The following is a 24,436-nucleotide window of genomic DNA, read 5'->3' as shown; positions in this document are numbered from 1 at the left end:
TTGGGCACGTAAGAGAAGACGCGGCCTCCAGGATGCCCCCCTCCAGGATCTCTGCCCAGCGGCTCAAGCTTTTTTTCAGTCTGTGTAGGAGCAAAAGCTTTTCCAGAGGGTATGTGTCTCGGCTTACGCGATCGGTAGTAGAGCACAGAACCCATCTGGCGATATTCAGCCGAAAGAATGAATATTCCGAAATCTAGTGTTGCTCCAAACCAAGTGGAGAGGTGGAGACTTTCTTCGCCTCTGCTTTTTGCCGGCTTCAGCTGCATTTCGGCGTAGAAGAGCCGGCACTCGGTGCAAAACGATCATCAATGGGGCTTCTTGTTCCCTTCTGCTGGCATTCTTCCACCAATTCCATCGCGAGCATTTGGCTGACAGCATGACTATTCGCGAATGTAACAGCTACTTAAAGCTGGCACCTTGTATGAGGCATAAAGACATACAATTAATGGAACTTTATGATCGCGGAAAAATGCATCAATGGAGCTTATTAGTACTCTCTTTTACGTCACGAGAAGATTCTCGAGCATGCAATCGGCCACATTTCTTCGGCACATTCCATCGCTTTCTTTTTACGAACCGCTCTACTATATCTCTCATTCTACCTGGCGTTGCAATATCTGCAGATCTCTATGCTTAGCAGAGCTCTTTCTACATCAAAGCGGCCACTCATCTGTATCACTGTATCTGCTCGAGACGTGTTCAAATGCAAAGAATTCCAAAGAGATCTCGACTAATGTCGAGCTTGTCCAACAGCCGATGACCTGCTGATAGCTCTGGCTTCAGTCATTCTAAAGCCAATCTTGGGGCCTGCGCCCCATTGATTATCACGTAGCCTGAATGCCCAGACAGCCATGTGCTCCAGATAGGGAGTTTTCTTGCGGAGCTCAGCCCAGGTGATATCAGCAGGTGTGGACAGTATTATTTATCTTGGGCTCAGAGCCGGAAGTACAACACGTCCGGATCAGAATAACTCTTCTGATGAAGACAATTCGAACTTACTAAAAAATCATGTTCGAAGGGAAGCTATGAACGCACGCATGCCCTGTCATCTCTGTTTTTCCATATGACCCAACTGATTCCAAAGTGCATATATATATGTATATAAGCACAAATCGATCGGATCAGAGTAGTGTTAATTCGATTGGTATAAGACAGCAGACAAAAATGTTTACAAACTTTAGAACACCACGTTGTGATTATGAACTTCGATCGTGGGAGTATATGTATGAATGATTGGCATTATTCTGATTTAATTGTTTCATTTCATACTAAGGGAGACATATTGCAGAACGAGTATTGCAATTAGGTATTCAACGAATCCGTTGTTCCCGTCTCCTAATTGCGGGAAACGTGCCCGATATTGGGTCTTAGGCTCTTTTTTTGGCACGGTAGGCGATTCGTGTCTTTCCGCCCAAAGCGTCGAACGTGTTGAATGACGCACCAGCAAGCCACGAATTTTAAATTTTTGGATGCGTAATTCCCGCCCGCGCGACGCGGCGTACGTGTAAGAATCGTCAAGAGACAAAAATGCCGAATGTGTTTTTTGGTTACATGACCTTGGTTCCGAATTGCTCGCCCCCAATCGATCAAAAGTTAGAATACTATCTCAATGCAGTCCCTCTATCGTTACAGGAATTGGGTTCGCTCTGGCCACATCCACTGATCACGTCTAAGGCAGCTGCGGATCACGGATGGACGATCGCAGATCCGGAGATTACTCATCCAGATGGAAACTGAAGCTGGAAAGCATCTCCGGTGCGGAAGTAGCTCACGTTGCTCTCCGTCACCCTCAACTCCATTTAGTCATGCATCTTACGGCGGGCACGGCCGTGATACGGTGGCCCGCGCTCCCCGGCGGAGACTCTCTTCCGGTCCGCGGTCACGTGGGGAGAGTGCTCTGCGCTCTGCCTTCTGCATTCTAGCCGCTGCACCGTTAGCCAAGATTTGTTGTGGTCTCTTTAGAGGGAACCCAAGATCTTCGTACTTAAATCACGCGGCGCTCAATTGGCATTCGAGTTATGCAACATTCTCGGAAGCGAGCGCACCCAGCGACCTTTTAAGCGCGTCTGCCCTGCTTCAAGACACCACTGCCACTCCAGAGCTGACCGCGGTCGCAACCAAGGTTCCACGAAAAGCAGGCACACTAAGGATACCAGCCCTTAAGAGTCAACTCCATCAGATGAGCCCAGGATTACGGGGACAAACTAGTTCCAGTCAAGTATCAAGTCATCTGAAGTAGAGTGCCACCATGACGCACTGCCTTTGGTCGACACTGCTGGGCCTGCTGTCCGTGCTCTCCACGGCCACCAGTCGCTCGGTGCGGCAACTACCAAGCGCATATCCACCGGTGCTGCCCACCGGATACTATGGACAGCCGCCCTATGCTTACCCACCCTACGGCTATGGCTACCAGGCGCCACCACCCGTTTACCAGCCTTATTACGACAACGTTTTTGGCGTCTTCAAGAGCTATCCCGGCGGTGGATTCCCTGTGCGCTTCGATTACGTGAGTAGAAACTGGCAAAATTGGAATCTGAATTTAATAATATATATATATGGGTAGAGATTTCTTGCCTAACCAGTAATTTGTAGTTAGCTCTAATTATTAAGCTTTTTAACACCTGTTTCTATATTTCCAATCGTAGAATAATCGCTGCTCGCGCAACTACATTGGCATCAAGCCGCATCCCGACCAACAGCAGTATTACTACGTCTGTAAGCCCGACTGTGTAATCTTCAGCAAATGTCGCGGCCTTGAGGTGAGTCCTAGACGACCGCTTGCCCTGCTTCGCCAGCCACTCAACTCGCTTTCCCGTTCCCCAGAGCTTCAACGCCAGCAGCGGGCGCTGCGTGCAACACGTTCCACAGCACAGACCGGACCACAGGCCGCCGCAGTGCCAGAAGGAGGGCCGCTTCCCACATCCCCACGACTGCAAGGTGTACTATAGGTGCGACAAGAACCGGACGCAGCCTTGGCTTTTCGCCTGCCCGGCGGGCACCATTTTCTCCCCGGTGGAGCGCAAGTGCTTGCCAGGCGACCAGTGCCCCTCGACGGAGATATCGGACAGTGGCAGCTATATCCCTCAGAACTGCGAGCTCAAGTTTCCCGAGTGCGCCGAGGAGGGCACGTTCCGCTCCCCGACGGACTGCGCCCTCTACTACACGTGTCGATTGCAGGAAAGTGGCACCTATCTGCAGACGCGATTTAAATGCCCCGGCAGCAATAGCTTTGATCTCGAGCGGAAGCTGTGTCGTCCCCGCAGTGAAGTCGACTGCTTTGACTTTGTTCCGGGACCCGTGCAGGTACCCTACGTTCCACAGCCCTACTATCCACCCTATCCAGCTGCACCGTCACTCTATGAGGAGGACGACTACGATACGGGAGCCAGGGACCAGCAGCCTGCCCTTAAGTCGGAAAAGCTTCAGGTGGCGGCGCAGGGCTTTGAAAAACCTTCATTGAATGTAGTGGTTTTGCAAACAAGCACCTCAACTACTTCGGAACCTTCCAATGCCTATCATAAATACCCCGCCTATCCATCGTATCCCTCATATGAGTATTCATCGCACCATCGCGGTAAGGAAACGGCTGCAGAAAACCTAGAGCTTAAGGAAGAGGGCGTTCCGCGCAAGCTTAAGCTCTCGGAGAACATTGTCATCCAGCCCGAAACGCCAGCGACTACAACTACCACTCGTGAACCTTTAAATGATACCAACAAATATCAATACAAAAAATACACCTATGGTACAGCCAAAAACGATGTCACGGAGGCTCCGGAAATCAAATCACCTTTAAAGGGCTTGCACCTTTCGCAAAATATTGTCATTCTCCCTACAACTTCTACACCTGCGACTACCACAACTACGACTAAACCAGTGGTGCTTACATGCCCTACCATTCCAACACCAAAAAAAACTCCCAAACCAAGCACAACTACGGCAACGCCAAAAATTTCAAGTACCGAACAGCATAGCACAACGACCGCTAAAACCACTACTACTAAAAGACCAACAACTGTTAATGAAAAAACCTCACCGGCTACCGAAAAGCCAAGGACTACTGTAGTGACAACAACGACTCAAAAACGCAGTACGACTACTCACAACACCTCACCAGATACGAAAACAACAATAAGATCTACAACGCTTTCTCCGAAAACGACGACAACACCTTCCACAACAACTACGGTAAAAGTTACAACCCACAGACCGAATACGACTGCTCGGAAAACGTCAACAGCTTCTACTACTACCAAAAAAACAACAACTTCGACAACACCTTCCACAACAACTAGGGTAAAAGTTACAACCCACAGACCGAATACGACTGCTCGGAAAACGTCAACAGCTTCTACTACTACCAAAAAAACAACAACTTCTCCCAAAACTACAAAGAGTACGGAGATCCCAACTTCTACCACTTCTAAACTTTCCACAACAACCCAGAAAACAACAACGACTACTCACAAATCTACTGCAGCATCAACTTCTACTGAGAATCCAAAAACGACTACTGAGAAAACATCAACAGTTTCTACTACCACTAAGAAATCCACAGAAAGTTCGCCTAAGCCTACAAGCAGTACGGTAAAACCAATTACCACTCCCAAACCTTCAACAAGAACGACACCAACGACAACTACAGTCACAGCCACTACTCAAATAACAACAACGACCTCCTTGAGATCCTCCACGGAAAGTACGTCCACTCAAACCCCAAAAACAACTTTACCTCAACCAACAAAAACGACGACTCGTACGGTTACTCCGAAAATCTCAACAACAACAACGACCACAGAAAAGCCAATAACTAGTAGTCCTAAACCTACAACAACGACTCAGAACACGACATCGACGGCTCCAAACACCACTATAGTAACAATCACTACACAAAAAGAGACAACACCTATACAGAACACCTCAACAACCAGATTTACTAGGAAAACAACAAGTAATAATCCAGAACCGACTAGTACCGAAAAATCTACGACGACTCCAAAACTTAGTACAACTACTCCGAAAACATCAACAGTTGCAACAAGCTCCGAAAAGACAACGATTAGTTCTCCCAAGCCTACTACCGAAAAAAGTACCGAAAATCCTACCACGAACTCTGTGAAAACATCTGCGTTAACCAGCTCCACTCACAAAGCAACAAGTACTACATCCGAACCGACTAAAACGACCCAAGAAATAACAACGACGACTCCAAAGCCAACTACGTTGAAAACTTCTACTCAGGAACCAACAACTTCTACTCAAAAAGTATCCACGGTTACTATTACCACTGAAAAAGCCACGGAAAGTTCCCCGTTGACTACACTAAGCACGGAAGAACCAACAACAACTCCCAAACCATTGATAACAACGACCCCAACGACAACTTCAGTGACAGCCACTACTCGACTTACAACAACCACCATTTCGAAATCCACTACGGAATCTACGTCGACTCAAAAGTCAGAAAGTACTACGCCTATACCTACAACAAGTACGACTTCGAAGGCAACAACAGTGATCGTTTCTACTCAAAATCCAACAACGTCCACTTCGAAAACATCCACGGTAACCATAACCACACCAAAACCAAGTACAAGCACACAAAAGTCGACCACTACAACTCGGCAACCGACATCAGTTACGACATCAACTACAAGTATCGGAACCACGAGGATTCCAACTACCACTACCCCGCAAAACTCCACTTCCTCGACTGATTTGACCACTGTCACGCGACCGCCATGTCCCGATCCCGACTCCACCTCAGGTAAGTCTTCTGCCCATAAGGATCCATTAATCCATTTTAAATGCTCCTCCACCACACAAGCAGCACTGAACACCTAATCATGACACTTGCCTTACAGATAAGAACACAAATCCTGCATGCACACAAGAACTCCAACAAGTGAATCTACTTGAACTACAATCACCACAGAAACAAGAAGAACTCACCCACACACAAACCCACACTGCATTAACCGGAAGTAGGAACACTTTAAGCGGGCAGGAAGTGCCGGACTACATGGATGATGCACCGTCTTTCGCTGAGGCGGAATCAGGGCAGGCAACGACAGCGAAGGCACCAACCATGTCCACGTTGGCGGCGGCCCATCTACTGCAAAAACTGTTCCACATAATCTCCACGACGCCGCCGAGCAGGGAGCATGCTCCTACTCAGCGACCATCCAGTCAGCCTTCTTCCAGCCAGCGCTCGCGGGGAGTGACCATTGCCCAGATGGCCAGGCATAACCTAGCCACCTCTAAGCCCTTTATCGCCCACTCCCTACGGCTTTCCATCCAGCAGCTAGCCTCCACACAGAAGCGCTCTATCCCGCCCAAGACACTCGTTACGCACAACACCACTAAGGAGCCGGAGGACTCCGAGTACTACGATAGTGAGACATCGGAACAGTACGCGGACGAGGACAACGAAGTACTAGACAAAGTACAGCCAAAGGCTATGTCCAGCACCACTGAGGCCGCAGTGCTCCCTGCTGCTCCGTCTACAACCACTGAGCGGGAGCCACAAAAAACATCTTCCTCGCCAAGTCCGACCAAGACAACTCCCTCCACTACATCCCAGCCGATTGAGACGACAACTGGCGACCTAGAATACGATAGTTCCGGGGGCTCTGACTATGTCAACGACGCGAATGACATTCCGAGCGGTGTAGCCACCAGCCTGGAGGCCAGGAAGAACTTCCTGCTCAGCCTCCTAAAGCAGCGCCTTACTCGAATAGAACGAACAGAATCGAAGAAGCCAATGCCGGCTACGAGCACTTCCACCACCACAGGTGCCCCTCAGACAACAAGCAGCAGTACAAGTCCTGTGTCCACCACAAGCGAGAGCACTTCTTCGGTCACAAGTTTGTCCGCAAGGTCAAGTCTGACTGCCAGTAAGCACTCAAGTCCAGAGGCACTTAGTCGGCAGAAAAGTTTGACAGATCAGAGTGCGGAATACTATGCTGAGGACGATGACTACATGGAAGACGAACACGCTGGTTCTTCTGATGCTGAGAAAAAAAAGCGCGTCGAAGTCTTAATAGCCGAGAAGCAACCAGCAGCCACCGCCAAGCGACATGTCGCACCTCCATCCGAGCAGCTTCTTAGGCAGGCGATGCTCAATATATTAGCAACTAGAAGTGAGGAAAACGAAGTGGATGTGAAAGCCACATCCGACGGGCTGCAGTTTAGGAGATTTGTAAGCAGGAATAGTCAGATTCCCACTGAAAGTCCTCCCAATCGCGCATCAATTGTAGTTGCTGAGGCTCTAAGCCGAAGACTTGCCGACAACCTTGGGGAGCTTCCTTCAGGACCAACCGTACCACACACATCTGATGCGAAACCAATCGCATCAGTCAGTCAAACAACGATACGAAGCAGAGAACCACAAACAGAATCATCTTCTCAAACACCACCATCGACATCTACAGAAACACCAGCGACACAAGCAACCCAAAAGCATCGAACAGGCGAAGCCACACAGAGTACATTAGAAATAGTCACACAGACCACTCCAGAATCAGCGCCACCAGCAACAACTGTGCCCGTCGCGGTGCGCCAGGAAGTGCTGTCGGTGAACAGCAGGCCCTGGTTGCTGGCGGCGCGCAACCAAACCGTCCACCTCACACCCATCTCCTCCATTGCCGCTCGAGCGCCAAGCAACCCAGTGAGCCACGCTAACCGTTCGATCAATCCACTAGTGTCCAGTCCCGAGGACCACTCCACGGAGAAGGTGCCGCAGCTCATCGTTAAGGTGTACGAGCCCATCGACCTGAAGATAGTCTTCTGCCCGAAGTCGTGCGACCAGGACCACGACCACAAATTCGGTAAGTCTGACTTCGATAAGCATATTTTGCCCTCCCCAGTATACCCAGTACCCTGACCTATGACCTATGACTCGACCACAGACCCAGCTGATAATATTAAGACGTCCAACTGCACGGGAGGCTGCGACGAGGAGGAGCGGATCCACAAGCATGTCGACATCCAGTGGAAGCCACTAGAGCTGACCGACATCGCTGGCTTCCGCAACGCCGTGTAGAAACACAACGAGGCCCACGAAATTCCCGTATTACGATTTTTCCAACATAGAACCTATAGCTAGTACCTACAACTACAATAAATACTTTATACTTTTAAATCAACCAAGACGGTCTGGGTACTGGCGAACAGCAAGTAGGTCGCCTTGGCCAGCACGGGGTCTCTCGACCCGCACAGTGTGCTCTCCATGCGATGCCTCTGGGTGGGTGGTATTGGGGACCGTGGGGTTGGTTGAGTCCTATTAAAAGAAACAGCGGAAAGCGCGCAGAGGCAGCTGGCAAAAGAAGCAGGCAGAGTGCACACAAAAAGTTGCACGCCAAAAGGAAAGGAAAGGAATGGAATGGAAATCAAAGGATAAAAAAGCGTGCCACCACGCCGAACGTCCTTCAGCCTGTGTGGGTAATGGGATATGGGTGGGTCGCGACTCTGAATGTGAATATGGGTGTGGATGTGGATGCGGTCGTGGTCTGTGGTTATGCTGCCTGCATGTGTCCAGAAGTAGCTGCCACCTGTTGGCGCCCGATGCTGCCGGCTGGGCCAACAAAAGAAAGAAGTCCTAACACAGTCATGGCAGGCAACAAGACCAAGCCAAAGTCGGCACGGCGGCATGCCCCCACCCGGCGACCCGCATGCCAGTCCACATGCGAGTGGGCACTTGGCCACCAGGCGCCCAGTGTCGACAGCCAGTGTCCGCGCATTCCTCAACCGACGGGCGGTGGTAGTGGCAGGTCTGTGTTTTGTGTTCGCGGCAAGCAAAAGGAGCAAGTGCAAGTGCAGTCATTGTTTTTGCGACAGCTGCATTGTCGTGCTCTTGTTGTCTTCGCTTCTTTCCGTTTGTTTTGATCTGCTGTGTTCGGTTCGCTTGTTCGGTTGTTTGGTGTTGTTTGGTGGCTCGGTGGTTGGGTTGCACGTTGATGTGGCACAGTTCCCACATAGAACACATAGAGTTAATCAATGCCCCACGCCCCCACGATTGCCATCTAAGCACCAACAGTGGCAGGCTTTTGGGCGATTTACAGTTATGCGTGCCACAAATCGGCATCAAACGCGCTTAGCAGACATCATCCTGCTGCTGCACAAATCTCCAGTTGGCCATGAATTATTCAGCAGTTCAACAGTTGGCCCCCGCCCTTCCGCATCCGCCCCCCAACTATGGCACACAATTTGCAATTTTCATGTAGCATGAAGTCTTGGATTTGACTTGCCCCTGCCGCCGCCACGCACACATGCTCCTTGTGCAAATCCTTTTTATGCCCGCATTATATAGTTCGCACGCATTGCTTCTGCCTCTGAAGGGATGGGTACTGGATGGATACTGGGATCTGCCTTCTGCGTTCTGCGTCCTGAGCCCAGGACGTCACATTTGGCACACGATGCGCGCGTCATTCAATTCCATTTCCATTCCCATTTACCCGACTCCGCGACCCTTCGACCCTTCGACATTGCGAACCCCGCGAACTCTGCGAATGCCAGAGCATTTCCACATTTCCATTTGCAGCGCGACGCCATTCCGAGGGCCATATAACCAAGTTCAATTACCTGTTACAGCCGTTAGATGAATTTCTATGGCCAGTACATGTCCCGACTAGTTGAGTACAGCTCACAACTGTCATTTCTTGTGTCTGCCGGGTGGATGGGTGGATTGTTGGATGGGTGGGGATGTCTTGTGCGAGTGTGTGTGGCTTTTTTGAATATTTGAAATGGTTTTGTTCGCGCACGCCAACAAGTTTGACAACATCGGCGATGGCTGAAAGTTGGGGAAGTGTGCGTGGAGGTGGAAGAATAACGACACACTTTGGCACGCATTTGTGATAAACATAAATGAGCTTAGAAATGAACCCCGCAGGATAAGGCGCACACGCCCACACACTCCCAAACACTCCCACACACGCCCACTCACTCGAGCGTGGTGCTAGAAGTGGGTGGGTGTGGTGTGGCTGGCTCCTTTGGGGTCGGACATGAAGTCGGAATCGGGAGCAGAGTATTGACTACATACAGTAGACATCAAGTATCAGGCCGAACAGAGCATTATACAAATGATACGACATTAGATAAGCCTAAGTGCAAATTGGCTTACAAACCGGGATTTGTGTTTGCTGCTCCCCCCGACCCCTTTGCCGCCTTTGTTCTGCCCGGCTTAGCGTGGATCCGGATACAGATCCGCTACGGATGCGGATGCCGATGCGAATGCGAATGTTCGTTTGCATGCCACAGCTGCCCCTGCTCATCACCTATGCATGAGGCCATGATCCGGCGAGTCAGATTGAAAGTGCTGCTCCTCCGGCGCCGAGGAGTCCCAGTGTCCGTCTGCTGAGCCCATCTTATGGCACCCATTGCTTTTTAGCACGGCTGTGTCAGCGGGTTCCACTAATGCGTATTCAATGGGCACCCCACCGACGGCTGCACTTTGTGTAAGTGCCGATATCTGGGTCGCCTCCGTAGTGCTTTCTTTTTGGCCAGGCGGAGCACCGACCACCGAGCACCGAGCAGCCAGAGCTCGGCACAAAAAACGGCAAAGAATCGCCGTGTGCATCGTGTGCGCAAAAAGGAGCAAGAGCAGCAGCCGCACCGGGTCGAGTCGGCGGAAAACAAAGCCAAACCGAAAGAGTTTTGCAACGGAGGTGGGATGGTGGGGATGGGTGAATTGGACATGTGGCACACTCCGTGTGAGGAGCAAAAAAACTGTCAAAAAATTCGTCCTTGATTCGTTGCAGTTTCTTTTTGGCGTGATCGGTCTGGTCTGGCTGGGTTCGAGTGTCGTGCGAACCGTGAGTTTTCTAAAACGAAAGCAAAAAGATGCACACACACAGCCGTGGATGTGGATGTGGATATGGCTGTGAATGTGGATGTGGCTGTAGATGTGGCTGTCAATGCGGAGTGGATGAGCAACTGGAAGTGGAAGTGGGCCGTGGCCCCGGCAAGGACATGCGGCTGTCGACTGGAGATGGGGCTGAGGATTGAGGACTGAGTACTGTGGACTACGGACTACGGACAACGGACTGGGGCTTCGAGTTGGTCGTCATGAATGAAACTCTCTGATTGCCTTCGTGTGTGTGCCTGTGTGTGTGTGTGTGGCATGTGGCACTAGTCGATGGGTGGTGCGTGGTGGAGTCGTGTTTGTTGCTTGTCTTTCGCCATCTCGGTTGCATTCTTTTTTGCTGGCTGGCGTCGCAGTCTGATTGCTTTTGGCTTTTGCCACCAGCGCAATCACTTTTTGTGTACCACATTTGCATGGTGCTTCTTTTGCAGTGCCAGCTCCGTTTGCTTCTTTTGCTCATGCTGCTCCTGCTGCTCCTTTTCCTCCTTTCCTTGGCCACCCAGTAAACCAGTCAGTCAGCCAGCCGGTTCTTTTCGCCTCTTTTGGCGTGGTGGATCACTGGGGCAGGAGCTCGTTTAGCCGATTGTTTCATTTGATTTCGCCTCGCTGGCCCCGCTCAGTTGCTCCACTTGGCCATGTGACCACGTGGCCGTGGGATGGGGCTTTGTGTCCAGATTTTGTGGCCGAGTGCATTGGCTGGCGTGCTCCGGCGAGCGCTTTGTGTGCGCCCCTTCAATCGCGCACACTTTGCAGGCGGCACACAAGCGGCAACAATTTGAAACTCATCGTTGAGTGCACCTGCAGAGCCTGGCCAGCATAGCTCCCTGTTTCGGCCAAGTGCCTTCCAAGTGGCTGGCGGAGAGCTCTTCAGGCGTGTCGCGTTCAAATCCTATGGATGCGGGCCCGAATCTTGACCTCGCCGTTACTGAACTGCACCTCTACCTACACCTCCACCTGCACCTCCACGTGCATCTCCATCTGCTCCTGCTCCTGATCGTGCGGCCCAGATTTGCACTCGGCGGCAAGGCAAACAGGCGGCATTTGCCGCATTTCGTTCATATGCAATCGCATTAAGGTTGTCCTTATTATTTATTGACTTAATTGATTTTAAATATGCATAAAGCCGCGGTCCATCCAATATTTGTCTTTGGCTGCAAAGCGCAAAGGTGGCAGTGGCTTTCAATTAGCGTTCCCAAACACGGCATTGGTATTACCAGGACACCCGGACGGGGTCCTCGATACCCGAGGTTTGGAGTGGACTGGGAACTGGCAACTGGGAGCTGGTAACTGGCTACTGGCGACTGGCAACTGGAGTCTCGCGATGGCAGGGCTGGTTTTTAATCTACTGTTTGCCTTATCCGATTTCAATTTTTATGTTGCTTTTTCGCGGCCCACGCACAGCAAATATTTTCGTTTCTTTGATGCAATGTCGCTAGTTTTCCACATGCCCGATGACGGCAAAGACGGGGGGTGCATATTACCACTTTGTAGATTAAACATTAATTTCGGCTCGGAAATGCACAATGTGCACCGGTCGCCCCACAACCAATAGCCCCACTTGAGTGCCGGGAAGCGAGCTTCTAAAGTTCACATCAACTTTTTGGCATGCGAAACTTGAGAGCCAGGAATCCTAAGAGCGCGATGCACTAGCTCGTCCAGGAGCACGGCGCTTGTGAGCTGCATCGTCTATTTTTTACGCTAATTGTTTCGCCCGAAGATGGCGAAGATGTCGAAGATGGCCTGCGCTCCAGTCCGCCTTGCTTTTAATGCAAACTTTTTATTTTATTGAAGCATTAAAACGCATTTTTTACAACCGAATCGCAATATTGACGATGGGCGGACTCAGTCTAGCCAAGTTGTCAGTCCAAAGCAGCTGGGAGTCGGCTTGGGTTTGGCTCTGGGTCTGGGACAGCGGCCGAAGGAGCGCTTAATGGTCCATTAAAGACAAAGATTTTTGAAAAATTACTACATTCACTTTACGGGCCAACTAGAAATGGCGAATGCTGCCGCAGGCAAACAACAAAGTTGTAAAAATTGTTTCGTTTTCGAGCCGTGGAATGCGCTGGTCCGCTTGCTAGTGGGTGGTGTTTGTGGGTGGGTGGGTGTGTGCTTGGTTGGTTGTGTTTCAAGTTCCTGTTGCGGCGGTAAACTGCCGTAAGTTTAACAGCAGCGCATAAACTGCAGCAGGAGCAGTACCGCCCCTACCCCTTGCCACGCCTCACCTCGCCTCGCCTCGCCTCCTCAGTCCCCTGAGTTTTCTTCGCCTTGCCATCAGCAATAAAAAGAGGGATGGAAATGGGGGGGGGGGGATGGGGGGTGGTATTTGGATGGGTGGCTCTGCGTACCTACGTCGAAGATTGAGTTATGTGCGTTTCGACTTTGTTTCTGGCCGGGATGGGGTTGGAGCAGCGAGTGGCGGGCAGTGGGCGGTGGGTGGCAGTATGGAAGAGCGCGCGCTGTTTCGGCAATATATAATGGTAATAACCGAATCGTTACAATCGCGCTCAGCTCCGCTCGTTTTTAGTTGCCATTAGAATGCACACACACAACACAAATGGGTGGGTGGAAGGGTGGGAGGGGGGAACGGGAGCGGGCGGCAGTTGCAGGTCATGAATTCGCCATTTTACAGCCGTCGTATTTTTTCCAGCCATTCATTCATCCATTCATCCAGCCAGCCAGCCGGATTCATCATCCCTCCGCCTAAGCTCTTATCCTTGGAGCTGATTTTCGGGGGGTGGTGGGACTGGGAGTGGGAGTGGGGCTGACTACCCTAGAAATAATAACGCTTAAACTTTTTAGTGTTGTCATTAAATTCTTCGTGTAAGTTGCCAAAGGGGGTTGATGGGATTCTTCTCGGCCGCCGCTGTCTTCGGTTTGTTTTTGTGTGTATTTTGTTACTGTTTTTATTTAACATTTTAATGTCGCTTCAGCCTCCGTCTTTGGCTGAGAGGGGGGCGGGGGCGGGAGCCAGGCCCGAACACCCCGAACACTAACGCCATCCCCTCTCAGCCTCAACCCAGCACATCTGCAGGTCTATAAATTTCGATATTTACTTTTTATATTGCAAAAATTTTTCTGCTGACGGAATTACGGAAATTAAAAACGAAATGAGCCTGAACCAGCCCGCCGGGGGGTGGTGGGGGTGGTTGGGGTTATAGGTTGGGAGACGGGGTGCTGGGTGGCTGGGTTGAGATGTCAGCTGACATTTGAAGCACCCCCATTCACCCCTTGTCCGTCCGATGCCACTTTGGTCATAAAAGGAGCATTATTCCGTGCACTTTTTAATATCCCGCACAGTTTCAACTTGCTGCCAGCTCCTCGAGGAGCGTGTCTTTCCTCTTTATACTTAATCGTAAAGTTTAGAAACTTTGTAATGGCTGAAGGCCCCCAAATATCGCGTGACTAGGTGGGTGGTTAGGGGTTGGGGGTTGGGGGTTGGGGGTTGGACAGACTCAAATCGATCTATCTGAATCTGAAGATTTTACCCCCAATTCGGATGCACACAAACCGTTTAATAACTAATCAACAGACGACTGTGGAGGCCATACCATTTTCTAAATTTATGCTTTTCCCGCATAGTTGTAAACTGAATGTGAATGTTAGCCACCCCGCTGAACGCTGCACTTTTGCCGACGACGGTGCTTTGATTTGATTTTTACGCCGCGCCATAAATTGTTTAGATGAGTTTTTTAATCGAAATTGTTCGAAATGACTTAGGTGCGCATAAAATGTCTCTCTCGAGAACGCTTTTTGTGCCGATTCAAGTGGGTGTGTGGGGTGGTTTTGTGGGTGTGTGGGTGAACGGAAAGCGCTTTGCGAATAAATTGCCGGCTGATTTCGCTGCGTTCCTTTTATAGGGCTTATAAAAAGAATATTTTTAATAGCGCATAAAAGTGTTTGTTAGTTCCACGAGATCCCGGGGATGGTCGTCTCCTGCCCGCCACCAGAAGTGGAAATGGAGGTATGGGTATTAGTATTGGTATATGGATATGGATATCGTTGGAGGAGGGATGCTTAGCGGACGCACTAAGCAGGCACCTAGTCGGTCCGGTCGCTTGCCAGGTGGTATTCATCCGGCCAATAGGATCCAGTCCGGATCGGCGGGCGGATGTGCCCTTCCGCCCTCCCTTCACTTTTTACTGGCTACCGGTGGCAGCAGGACTCGTAAACGTTGCCGAAAACTTTGAACTTGATGGTTTTCCCGCCCGCGTTTCCTTTTCTTTTACGGCAATGCCGTGTGCTGCCCCAAAACCCATGCCACGCCACGCCATGCCCAATCCTGCCTCCCCCATATCTCATGTGGTCATGAGCGAGAGCTGCGCTTGCAACACCGCCGAACCACATAAAAAGATACATTTGGCAGGCACCCAAACGACGCATAAAACGCGTTACTTTCATCCATGAGCGACGTTGATGGGCTCATAAATGCCGCGAATGCGCATGAAACGCGTATTTTTCTACTTTTTGATGATTTTGAAATTTTGTATGCGTTGAGTGCCGTTAAGTGTGTGCCACTGCCACTGCCACCGCTACCGACACTCCCCCCCCCCCTCCCCCCCTCCCCCCTCTCCTCAAGCCCTTGGCTCGTGTGTCCGCTGGCCGTGGCGTAACCCCAAAAGGGGGAACGGGCCACCGAAACTTGAGGCAGCCGAATTGTTTTTAACCCACTGAGGCGAGGCGGTGGCTGCGAGGGCGGCAAAGACGTATACGGAGGCAGTTGCTCCTGCCGTAAAAGTAATATGAAATGTCTCATTTTTAGAGCTTCGAAATAAAAAAAGTTATCGGCGCATTTCGTCAGCAAACCTACAAAGGGCTCGCCCGGAGCCATAAAAGGGCTGCGGTTTAGTTTTCATCCCATCTCTTAGCTCAGCTCAGCTCCACTTGCCTCCTCATCTGCAGTTCCGTCCTGTCCTGCCCCCCAGTTGCTCCGATTTGCGATGCCTCAGTTCGTTTTCCTGCCTAATCCAGCAAATTAACAGCCGCCCGCGGGAAAACCCATGGAAAAGAGGTGGAATGGGATTGGGCTTGGGATCGGAGGCTGCACCGTTCGTTGGCTTCGAGGAAACTTTCTAGCCGACGCATTTGGTCTGTAATTATCGGGGCCTGGCTCCAACGATTTGGGGTTGCTTTGGGGTGCTATAACTCGATTTGGGCCCCATCACCATTGATCGTTGTCGATGTTATTGTTGTGTGGCGAGGTCGCTTAATCGAATGCTTTTTGTTGCCCATAAATGGCAATGGCAATGGCCAGCCGGGAAAGGATGAGCTCCGGCGGATGCGGAGGGATCAGCAGGAGGAGGAGGGGGAGGAGCTGTCATAGTTGCACATTTTAAATTAGCGTATCCGCCATATAGCCATGAACACATCCACCGCATCTACCGCCATCTTTGTTCGTTTTCGGCCGCCTTTTTGCTTTGTTTTTCTCTGGGCTTCATTAGATTGATTTTTATTTTATTGCCTCGCATTTTAGGGCGGAGTTTTTGCATATTTTTTGCGTGCGTCCGAGCGAGCGAGCTGGCGCACTCGCGCCGACCCCCTCCCACTCTCACCGCCAATCACACTCCCACTCGCAATTGCACTCGCACTCACACAAGCAACAAATTTAAGTATATTTCGCTTTTTTTGTCATTTTTTTCCCCCACTAAATTGCCAAACTGCATTGGGCGGTCTGTGTTATATATGTAAGTGCAGTTGCATCGGCTACAATGCATTCTGCATGCTGCGCCTTTTTTTTCGCTGTCATCGTTTGGGTTTTTTCCCCCAAGCGCTCTCTGCTTAATTTTATTTATTTATGGTTTTTATACATTTTTTTTTTATTTCAATTTGCGCTGGCCCGCTGCCCCACGCCTCCCGACCATCCACATCCACATCCTGCCCCCTCGATGGCGAGAACTGCATCGCATGCAGGCTGCATCTTCCATCTCACCTTCCGTCCCGCTCGCACCTCGCGCTGCACTCGATCTGTGGCAGTAAACTGCATATTTCTGTCCAGGAGCGAACTCGAAGGTCGAAGATAACTCAATCCGGTCCTTACAACTAGCTTTTCATTTATTCATTTACGAGTATTAGTAGTTACGAGTTAGTTAAAATATAAATATACATAATATAATATAAAGCATATGCAAATCGAGAAGGTTTTCGATTGTGTATAGAGAAGTTGGCCCCTTTTTTGTTGCCTACATTTGGGGGCTTTCGAGTGCGCTCCTGGAAAATGCACTTGCTGGCAAAAAAAACTAAAACAAGTGTCCGTTGCGTCGGCCTCTGCTGCTGCTGCAGCTGCGGCTGCAACATCAGCTGCGAATGCAACTGCAACTGCATCGCCGCCCTATACGTGTCGCCCTCTCGCTCGCTCCGACTGAGGCCGGCCTGCTCTGGCCCACGGTTTAGGATGTGTGCGTTTTGAGCCTGTTTTTTGCGCCTTTGCTTTTTTGCACTTTTTGGACAATTTTTATATATTTCTAGGATTTTTTTGAGCGCTCCCTTTTTATTTTTATTTCAGGGCCAACCGAGCCGAGCGCAGCCGAGTAACGCCGAACCGTGCCCCTCCCATACGCAGTTGCAGTTGCACTGGGCGATGGGCGGTGGGTGGTGGGTGGTGATGGGTGGCGCTTGGTGGGCAGTTGCAGTGGCCAGTGCAGCGGCAGCCTGCTGTCATTTCACTCGCACCCAGGCCTTTCGCAATTGGGAATGTGTTGTTTGATTTTTCCCCGCGCCGCGTCGCAGGACCTGCTCGCCTTTTTTTTCGGTGTATGTGCAGTCAGTTTTTTTTTAGTCTTTTGTGCTTTTTGGGCGGCTTTTTGTTTGGTTTTCGCGCTTTTTTCGCCTTCCTGTTGCACGCAACTTGCAGCGCTGCGTTTTTATTGGCTGCCGCCGAATGCTGCGGCATAAGTAGGTGCACGTTGCACGTTGCACGCTGCCGGTGCACGGTGCATGTACACGATTTTTTGTGTTTTATTTGAATCGCCTTTTTGCGTGCGTATGTATTTTAGCTATCGACGTTGGCTTTTTTGGTTGCCTGCTTTTTTTTTAGTGTCCGCTCTTTTTTTTTGGAATTTTTGCTCTGCTACTTCCGCAGCGACGCTTAATGCAAATAAAATGTTTGCGTTGACTTGCATTATGCTGATGCCTGGCGATTCCAGGACCCCCCATCGCCCCCACATCCCCCAGCTGGCCAGTGATAACGCATCCTGCGCATCGCAGGATCCCACTCTCTTGGCCAGGCCAAAACCGTTTTTATTTTTCAGTCATTAAAAATTGCCCCTGCCTGCAACCGTGGCGCCCCCACTGTGGCATGGCCTCTGGTGATGGTCTTGGCGATGGTCGTAGTCCTGTTTCTGCTCCTGTTTGTGTGCCCGTTCCCATGCCCGCTCCTGTTCCTGTTCCTGGTTATGGTTCGGTCCTGCTGCTTCTAGTGGGTTCAAGCCCCTCTGGTGTGCCGCTGTGGGTCGAATGTGGGTCGCCAAGCGACGCTTTTTGTTGCTGTCTTTGTTGGCAAGCTCGTCGCATAATCGCCGGCTTCACACGCAGCCTGCACTTGACTCGACATATCCCGTGCATCCCGCGTCCTGTCGTTTTTTCGGCATTTTGCATGCAGCTCTGGGCCTTTTGCACCACCCACCAGCTGCATTTCAGTTGTCGTGTTTCATTTCACATCGCCAGTTTTTCTTCTGCTGCTTTTTCTGCACTTTTTTCGGCACTTTTTTGGACCGGCCTTGTCTGTCTGTCTGACTCATTCCAGCGCCGTGCTCTGTGCGCTCTGTTGTTGTTTGCAACTTTTCACATAAATTTCGCTCCTCTGCAAAATTACCGATATTTTGATAGCCGCCAGTAGGTGGGCGGGTGCGGGGCCATCCACCCACTCGCATAGGCCAGCCAGGACTTAAGCTGTCGATTAACATTTTGTAGGCATTTCAGCTCTGGAGGATTGCCAATCTCATGCACAACCATGTCCAGGCCCTCAGCGGCTCACCTGCCCAAACGAAACCACTGGCCACCTGGCTGCGCCGATTTGCCTTTATTGCAATTAAACTCGTGCTTTGTGCTTTGCTTTTCAAACATTTGCATTTGCCACTTGACGCTTTTGTGTGTAATTGATTTCCAACGCTTATTGTCAAGTGGCAAGCAGAACAGCAAGCGCAACAAAGCGGCCCCAACCCAGCCAGCCCCTCCTCTGCCTTTGTCCCCAGGTGCTTTGCCAAACTATTGTTGTTTTGTGTTTTGTTTCTGCTGTTGTGTGTTGTATGTTGTTGTGGCTGCCTTTGTTTTGCTCCTAACAGCGGGCTCAGTACCTTTGCCACAACTGCTCCAACTGCCTGCGCTTCGAGTTCTCCTCCAAATGGCCCGTTTGATTGCTGCGCTCCCATCGGTGGCACCACCGCCAGTGCAAACGCAAATTAATTCCGAGCATTTAGTTGCATTGTGGTCCCTGTGTCCTTGACCACATGCCAGCGAAAGGGGCCGCGGCAAGAACTCGTCCGTTAGTTAGCAAGTCCAAGTCCCAGCGGCAACCCCTGACCTTAACTCCGCTTACTCGAGCTGTTGGCAGAGGCCGGCGAGGGAATCGATTTCCGGCATCGATCTTCCAGCTGGGACTTAACTTCAGCATTGAACGCATTTAAGCCACTCAAGATTTAAACAGGCATATTATCGGAAACTATTCCCTTGTCAAACCGTTTATATGTATGTACCAAGCTTAAGTGAAAAACCCTAGAAGGTTGTGAGTTTTTGCCTAATCCTGATTTTTCGACCAAAAATATATCGTTTTATTTAACAAAAATTGATATATATGGAATGTTATAACGCGTTGAACTCGTAATAAAATTGCATATCGAATGACAATTAAGGATGGAAATAATAAATTTTGACAATTTTTGGCAAAATTTTCCATTATCAAAAAATAAAAAAAATTTTGCAAAAAATTAATTATGGAAATAATCAGAAAAATGATTAGGATGAATAATTGTTGTTGCTGTATGAAGTTTTTTGACCGATTTATTACGTAACACCCCCGCAACGAACTTAGTTCTTCTCTAATCCTGATTTGTTGACCAAAAACATCTAGTTTTTTGTTTGCAAAACATTTAGGAATCGTTTAAATATAGAATGTAATACCTCGTTGAGTTCGTAATTAAATTTCCAATCGAAATGCATTCAAGGTTCAAAATGTTAAATTTCAGCCATTTTGTGCAAAAAATCATGATGTTACCCCTTATCAAAAATGCAAAATTTCGAGAAAAATTAATTTCTATAAATCATCAGGAAAGCAATAGGGATCGTTAGTTGGCATCATTAGCTGTGCAAAACGGTAGTTTTTATGGCTGTATGAAGTTTTTTGGCCGAGTTATCATGTAATAAACTTAGTTTTTTTCTAAACCTGATTTTGTGACCAAAATAATTAGTTTTTTGTTCACAGGAAGGGAAATAATGGTCTAAATATGGAATGTTATACCTTGTTTAATTCGTAATAAAATTTCCAATCGAAGGGCATTCAAGGCTCAAAATGTTAAATTTTAGCCATTTTTCGCAAAGTCTTATGATGTTACCCCTTATCAAAAATGCAAAATTTTCAGAAAAAATTAATTTCTACAAATCATCAGGAAAGTGATAGGGATCGTCAGTTGGGATTATTAGCTGTGCAAAACAGTAGTTTTTATGGCTGTATGAAGTTTTTTGTACGAGTTATGATGTAACATCCCCGCAATGAAGAGCGATAGCCAGGCTCTGAAGATGTATCTTCTATTAGCCACCAATCTGAGGAGCGGTCTGCAGATCTCCTGGGGCCTCACAGTCGCTATCTTTCTGTGAAGTAGTAACTGAATATGGATCCTCCTCCGCAAGGACACGATTTTTCGGGGTGGCACTCGAATGCGGATGACAGGATGACAAGGCCTGAGTAGAAATACATAAATATTTCGCAGCAACGTTGCCAATTTCGTAGGAAGTGCGAGGCAACGACAATGCTCCTCTGGTCGGTCACAGAACAAAATATTAAAAATCTTCGCACGCATTTTGGTCGCGCATTAAAATCAAAGTAAAATGGCATCAATATAAATACTCGTAAATTTGCAATTTCGAGTCGAGCCCCAGAAAGCATCCCCACACCCACTCCCGTTGCCATCTTCCAGCCAGCTCTGTCAACATGCGCGGCCCATGTGAGGAGGAGCAGCAGGCAGGAATGGGGAAGTGGAACTGGAGCTGGGCAGGAGCGGGAGCAGGAGCAGGACCGCTGCGCCACAGCGGATCGTAAAAGGCCTGCTCCGTCGTTCTGGCCATGGCTCATTCGCGTGCTTAGCCTGCGAAGCGCATATGTTTAGAGAAATTAGTTTTTCATAACGCACAAGTTGTTATTGCCATCCACGCACACGCACACACACACGCATACTTGTGAGTGGGCTGGCCTTTAACGGGATTTTTTATTGCAAATTCTATTCAAATATCCATTCAGTTTTATGGGCCACGGCAGCCCCGCTGCCTTTGAAGGCCCGAAATTCGCATATGAGCTGAATTCCGCCAGCCATCCACCCTCGCACCATCCAAACATCCCAGCATCCAAGCATCCAACCATCTAACCACCCCACCAGTCCACCAATCCTACAGCCCGGCGAACCAAGGGGACCGCTCCGCTACCTTGTTGTTACCGTTTTTATTTTTATTTCATTTTTTTTTAAACAAACACAATTTTTAATATGCCTGCAATTTTTATGAGTGTTTAGAGGAATTTTATTGCACAAGATTTCCCATGCCTAGGCGGGGGCTGCTGTCGGAATGTGGTCCCACGTCGCGTATGCGCGATAAGCGCCCACATCGCCCCACCTCGAATCGCATTTGTGTGCCCGAAATGTCCTCGAGTGCCATAAAAATAAAGAATGAAAATAATATTAAATATTATAATGTTAGAGGAGCGAACTGCTGCTGGTGCTCCGCTTGCGCCTCAAAGTGCCAACTAGCCGGATGCTCGGTGCTCGGCAGCTCGTCCTTAGGTGCCAGCGGTTCCAAGACAAATTATCTGCCCTCCATTTGCGCCGAGCGGCACGTTAGCAATGCCTAATGTTACTGGAAGACGTCTCTGCGTCCTCGTTCCCTATTAGTCCCCATTCACAGCTCACGTCCGCACATACATACATATGTCTTCTAGGCTCGCTCTGCAAAACGTGCCTTATTTCTTGCAGTGCAGCGAAGCTGTGCCAAGGAAACATGGCCAGCATTAGGTATTGGGATTAGATATCAGCTTTAAGCATTGAGACTTTCGAGTCCCCCGCCCTTGACTGGTTAAATACGTATTTGCCACACTTCAAACCCGAATCAGGAGCATATAGGATTAGGACTACCCATTTAAGAAGGACATATATACTGTTAAAAATTGGTCCTGGATAATTAAGACTAGTGTTTTCTCCGTGTTACCGAAAATAACATTGAGGAACTGGGGACTTTAGGGAGTCTAGGGACTCGCAGACCAAGCTCCACCGCATCGCATTCTGTGGCATATTCTCAAAAAAAAAAAAAACCCCAAATGAGTGCAGCTTCTGTCCCGCAGGAGTCCAGCTCATTTGCCCATATCGGCAGACACAGATCTTGGGCAGTAAAACAAAGGCGTTCGTTCCCTTCTGGTTAGTCCAAAGCATGGCTCCCAGTTGGCCAGCGTCCAACGACCATCGTCCAATGTCCCACGTCCCATGTCTCATGTCCAGCTGCGGTGGCTGATCCGGCTCGATGGAACAACGGATTGAAGATATACTATAGAGCTAGCGACCGCTCGACCCCATTTATGGATCATCATAAAATGACAGAGACAGGGCCTTATGGAAAATAGGCAACAATATATTTATTATTTTCGTGCAATTTCATTTTGGGAAGAGCGCGAAGTATTATTACCAAAAGTCGTCACTGATGCAATCGCCGATGGTAGATGGCCGATAGAGTTGGGTCCATGCCCGGCACTGCCTTCACGTATGGATGGGTAATGACTTTTTTATGGCCATGTCGGAGCAAGGCCAGAAGCCATCGGAGCAGCAGCCGGGCGGGGAAGGAACACACAAAAACACAGCCAAGTATTTTATGACATGTTATTAAAATGCGCCATCGTCAGGAGTGCTGCAGGTGGGTCGCATGTGCCCAGGATTGGGCTCAAAAGGTCGCGGCCACACGATCCTGTGTTATTAGAAGAAATTACTCCTCGGCCGTCGAAGGTATCGGCATTGGCATTGGCATAGCTATCGGCATCAGTATCAGTCTCAGTATCAGTATCTATCCCCGTCTGCATTTTTATGTATTGCCAAAATGATGTTCTATTACATTTTTATTATGAATAACGGTTATAAAATTGCGCGGCGAAACAAAAGAGCTCAAGAGCCTGAATCCCGAATCCCGAATGCGAAATACCCAGATCCCATAGCCCAGATCCCAGTAGAGAGGAGCCAAAGCAGCAACAGTCGCAAGTCAAGGACTCGCTGGTTGCCGGCTGAGGAGTCCTGCGGCCACATAAAAAAGCCAACACACGAAATGCAAATTGTAAATTACAAATTTGCAATAAAAATTTTTAATAGAATGAAACATTTTGCCTTTATGAGTTTGTCTTTCGGCTGAATTTATCTGCTTTTATGATAACGTTATGTGGGCCACGCCCCCTGCCCCTGCCCCCGCCCCCACTGCCATTGCCTCGTCTTTTTGCTCGTCGTCATCATTTTCTCGTATTGTTCTTGTTTGTCGTAACAGTTTTGCATTAACATTAACGTAATTCTCTTTGGCATTATCATAAATACATTTTACGCATATTGCCAAGGAGGCTGCCTCTCAGCGGGCGGGTGTGAGTGGGTGGATAGAACGGAATGGGTGGTTGGGTGGTTGGGCGCAAGGCCATTGGGACAAGCATCGGAGGGCTTAGCGCGCACTTTATCGCCCAGCATGCATAGAAAGCCTATCAACGGACACAGGGTCCAGTTCGTCACTAATACTGAGCTCCACTATGGGGGTGGGGGTGTTTGGTCGGCGGTCCCTGGTCCCTGGTCCCAGGGTCGCATCAGCCAACCAACCACATGGCGCTGCACTAGTGGCCGGTGGGTGGTGGTGCATTAGTTGGCGCACGAAGCAACCCCCTCCACCGCCGAGGACTCCGCTCCGACTAGGCCATCAGCTCGTGACCAATCACCGCTGGCAGCGGGACTTAGAAGCCTTTCAAATCGTTGCATCCGCACTCGGCAGGCTCGTCGGGACGTGCGAGCGCACTCGGTGCTCGTCGGGTGTCCTGCCAGCTGGGCTTCAGTGGTGCGCTTTGCTTTTTAGCCCCTCTAATCAGGGTGCCGGAGGTGGGTGGGTGTGCTTGGCTGTCCGTCCACACTTGTCCTTCGGTTAGCAAATCGTCCTTGCTGACGCGCCCTCGCTCGCTCGCACTCACACTCGCGCTCCGATGGCTCCTAGCTCGCCTGCCGTCTCGCTCGCCCCCACACGCTCTATTCGCATAGTTGTGCTCGCCATGTGTGTGCGTGGTCGTGCTTTTCCGTCGGCATTTCCACACGCCAGCCACATCCTGGCATCCTGGCATCCTGCGAGCCTCGGCTCTGCTCGGCTCCCGTTCGGCTCGCC

The 24,436-nt window shown here is 49.7% G+C and overlaps 1 protein-coding gene across 3 annotated transcripts in view; it reads left to right on the top strand.

The window, feature by feature from the left end:
* The first annotated feature begins 1,700 nt into the window (after window positions 1–1,700).
* LOC6616007 (mucin-2) overlaps window positions 1,701–24,436 on the top strand; it is a 34,633-nt gene continuing 11,897 nt past the window's right edge. The window contains exons 1-5 of one of the 3 annotated variants that reach the window (XM_032725864.1): window positions 1,701–2,506; window positions 2,646–2,759; window positions 2,824–5,764; window positions 7,701–7,826; window positions 7,908–8,144. In XM_032725864.1, the coding sequence (XP_032581755.1) occupies window positions 2,249–2,506; window positions 2,646–2,759; window positions 2,824–5,764; window positions 7,701–7,826; window positions 7,908–8,041 (3,573 nt within the window). In that variant the 5' untranslated portion in view covers window positions 1,701–2,248 and the 3' untranslated portion in view covers window positions 8,042–8,144. Of the gene's footprint in view, window positions 2,507–2,645; window positions 2,760–2,823; window positions 5,765–5,861; window positions 7,827–7,907; window positions 8,145–24,436 lie in introns of those variants that run through there. The other 2 variants (XM_032725862.1, XM_032725863.1) reach the window with 2 other exon arrangements.

The sequence above is a fragment of the Drosophila sechellia genome, chromosome X (assembly GCF_004382195.2).
Source record: "Drosophila sechellia strain sech25 chromosome X, ASM438219v1, whole genome shotgun sequence".
Classification (NCBI taxonomy): domain Eukaryota; kingdom Metazoa; phylum Arthropoda; class Insecta; order Diptera; family Drosophilidae; genus Drosophila; species Drosophila sechellia.
This window is presented reverse-complemented; position numbering and strand designations above follow the sequence as displayed.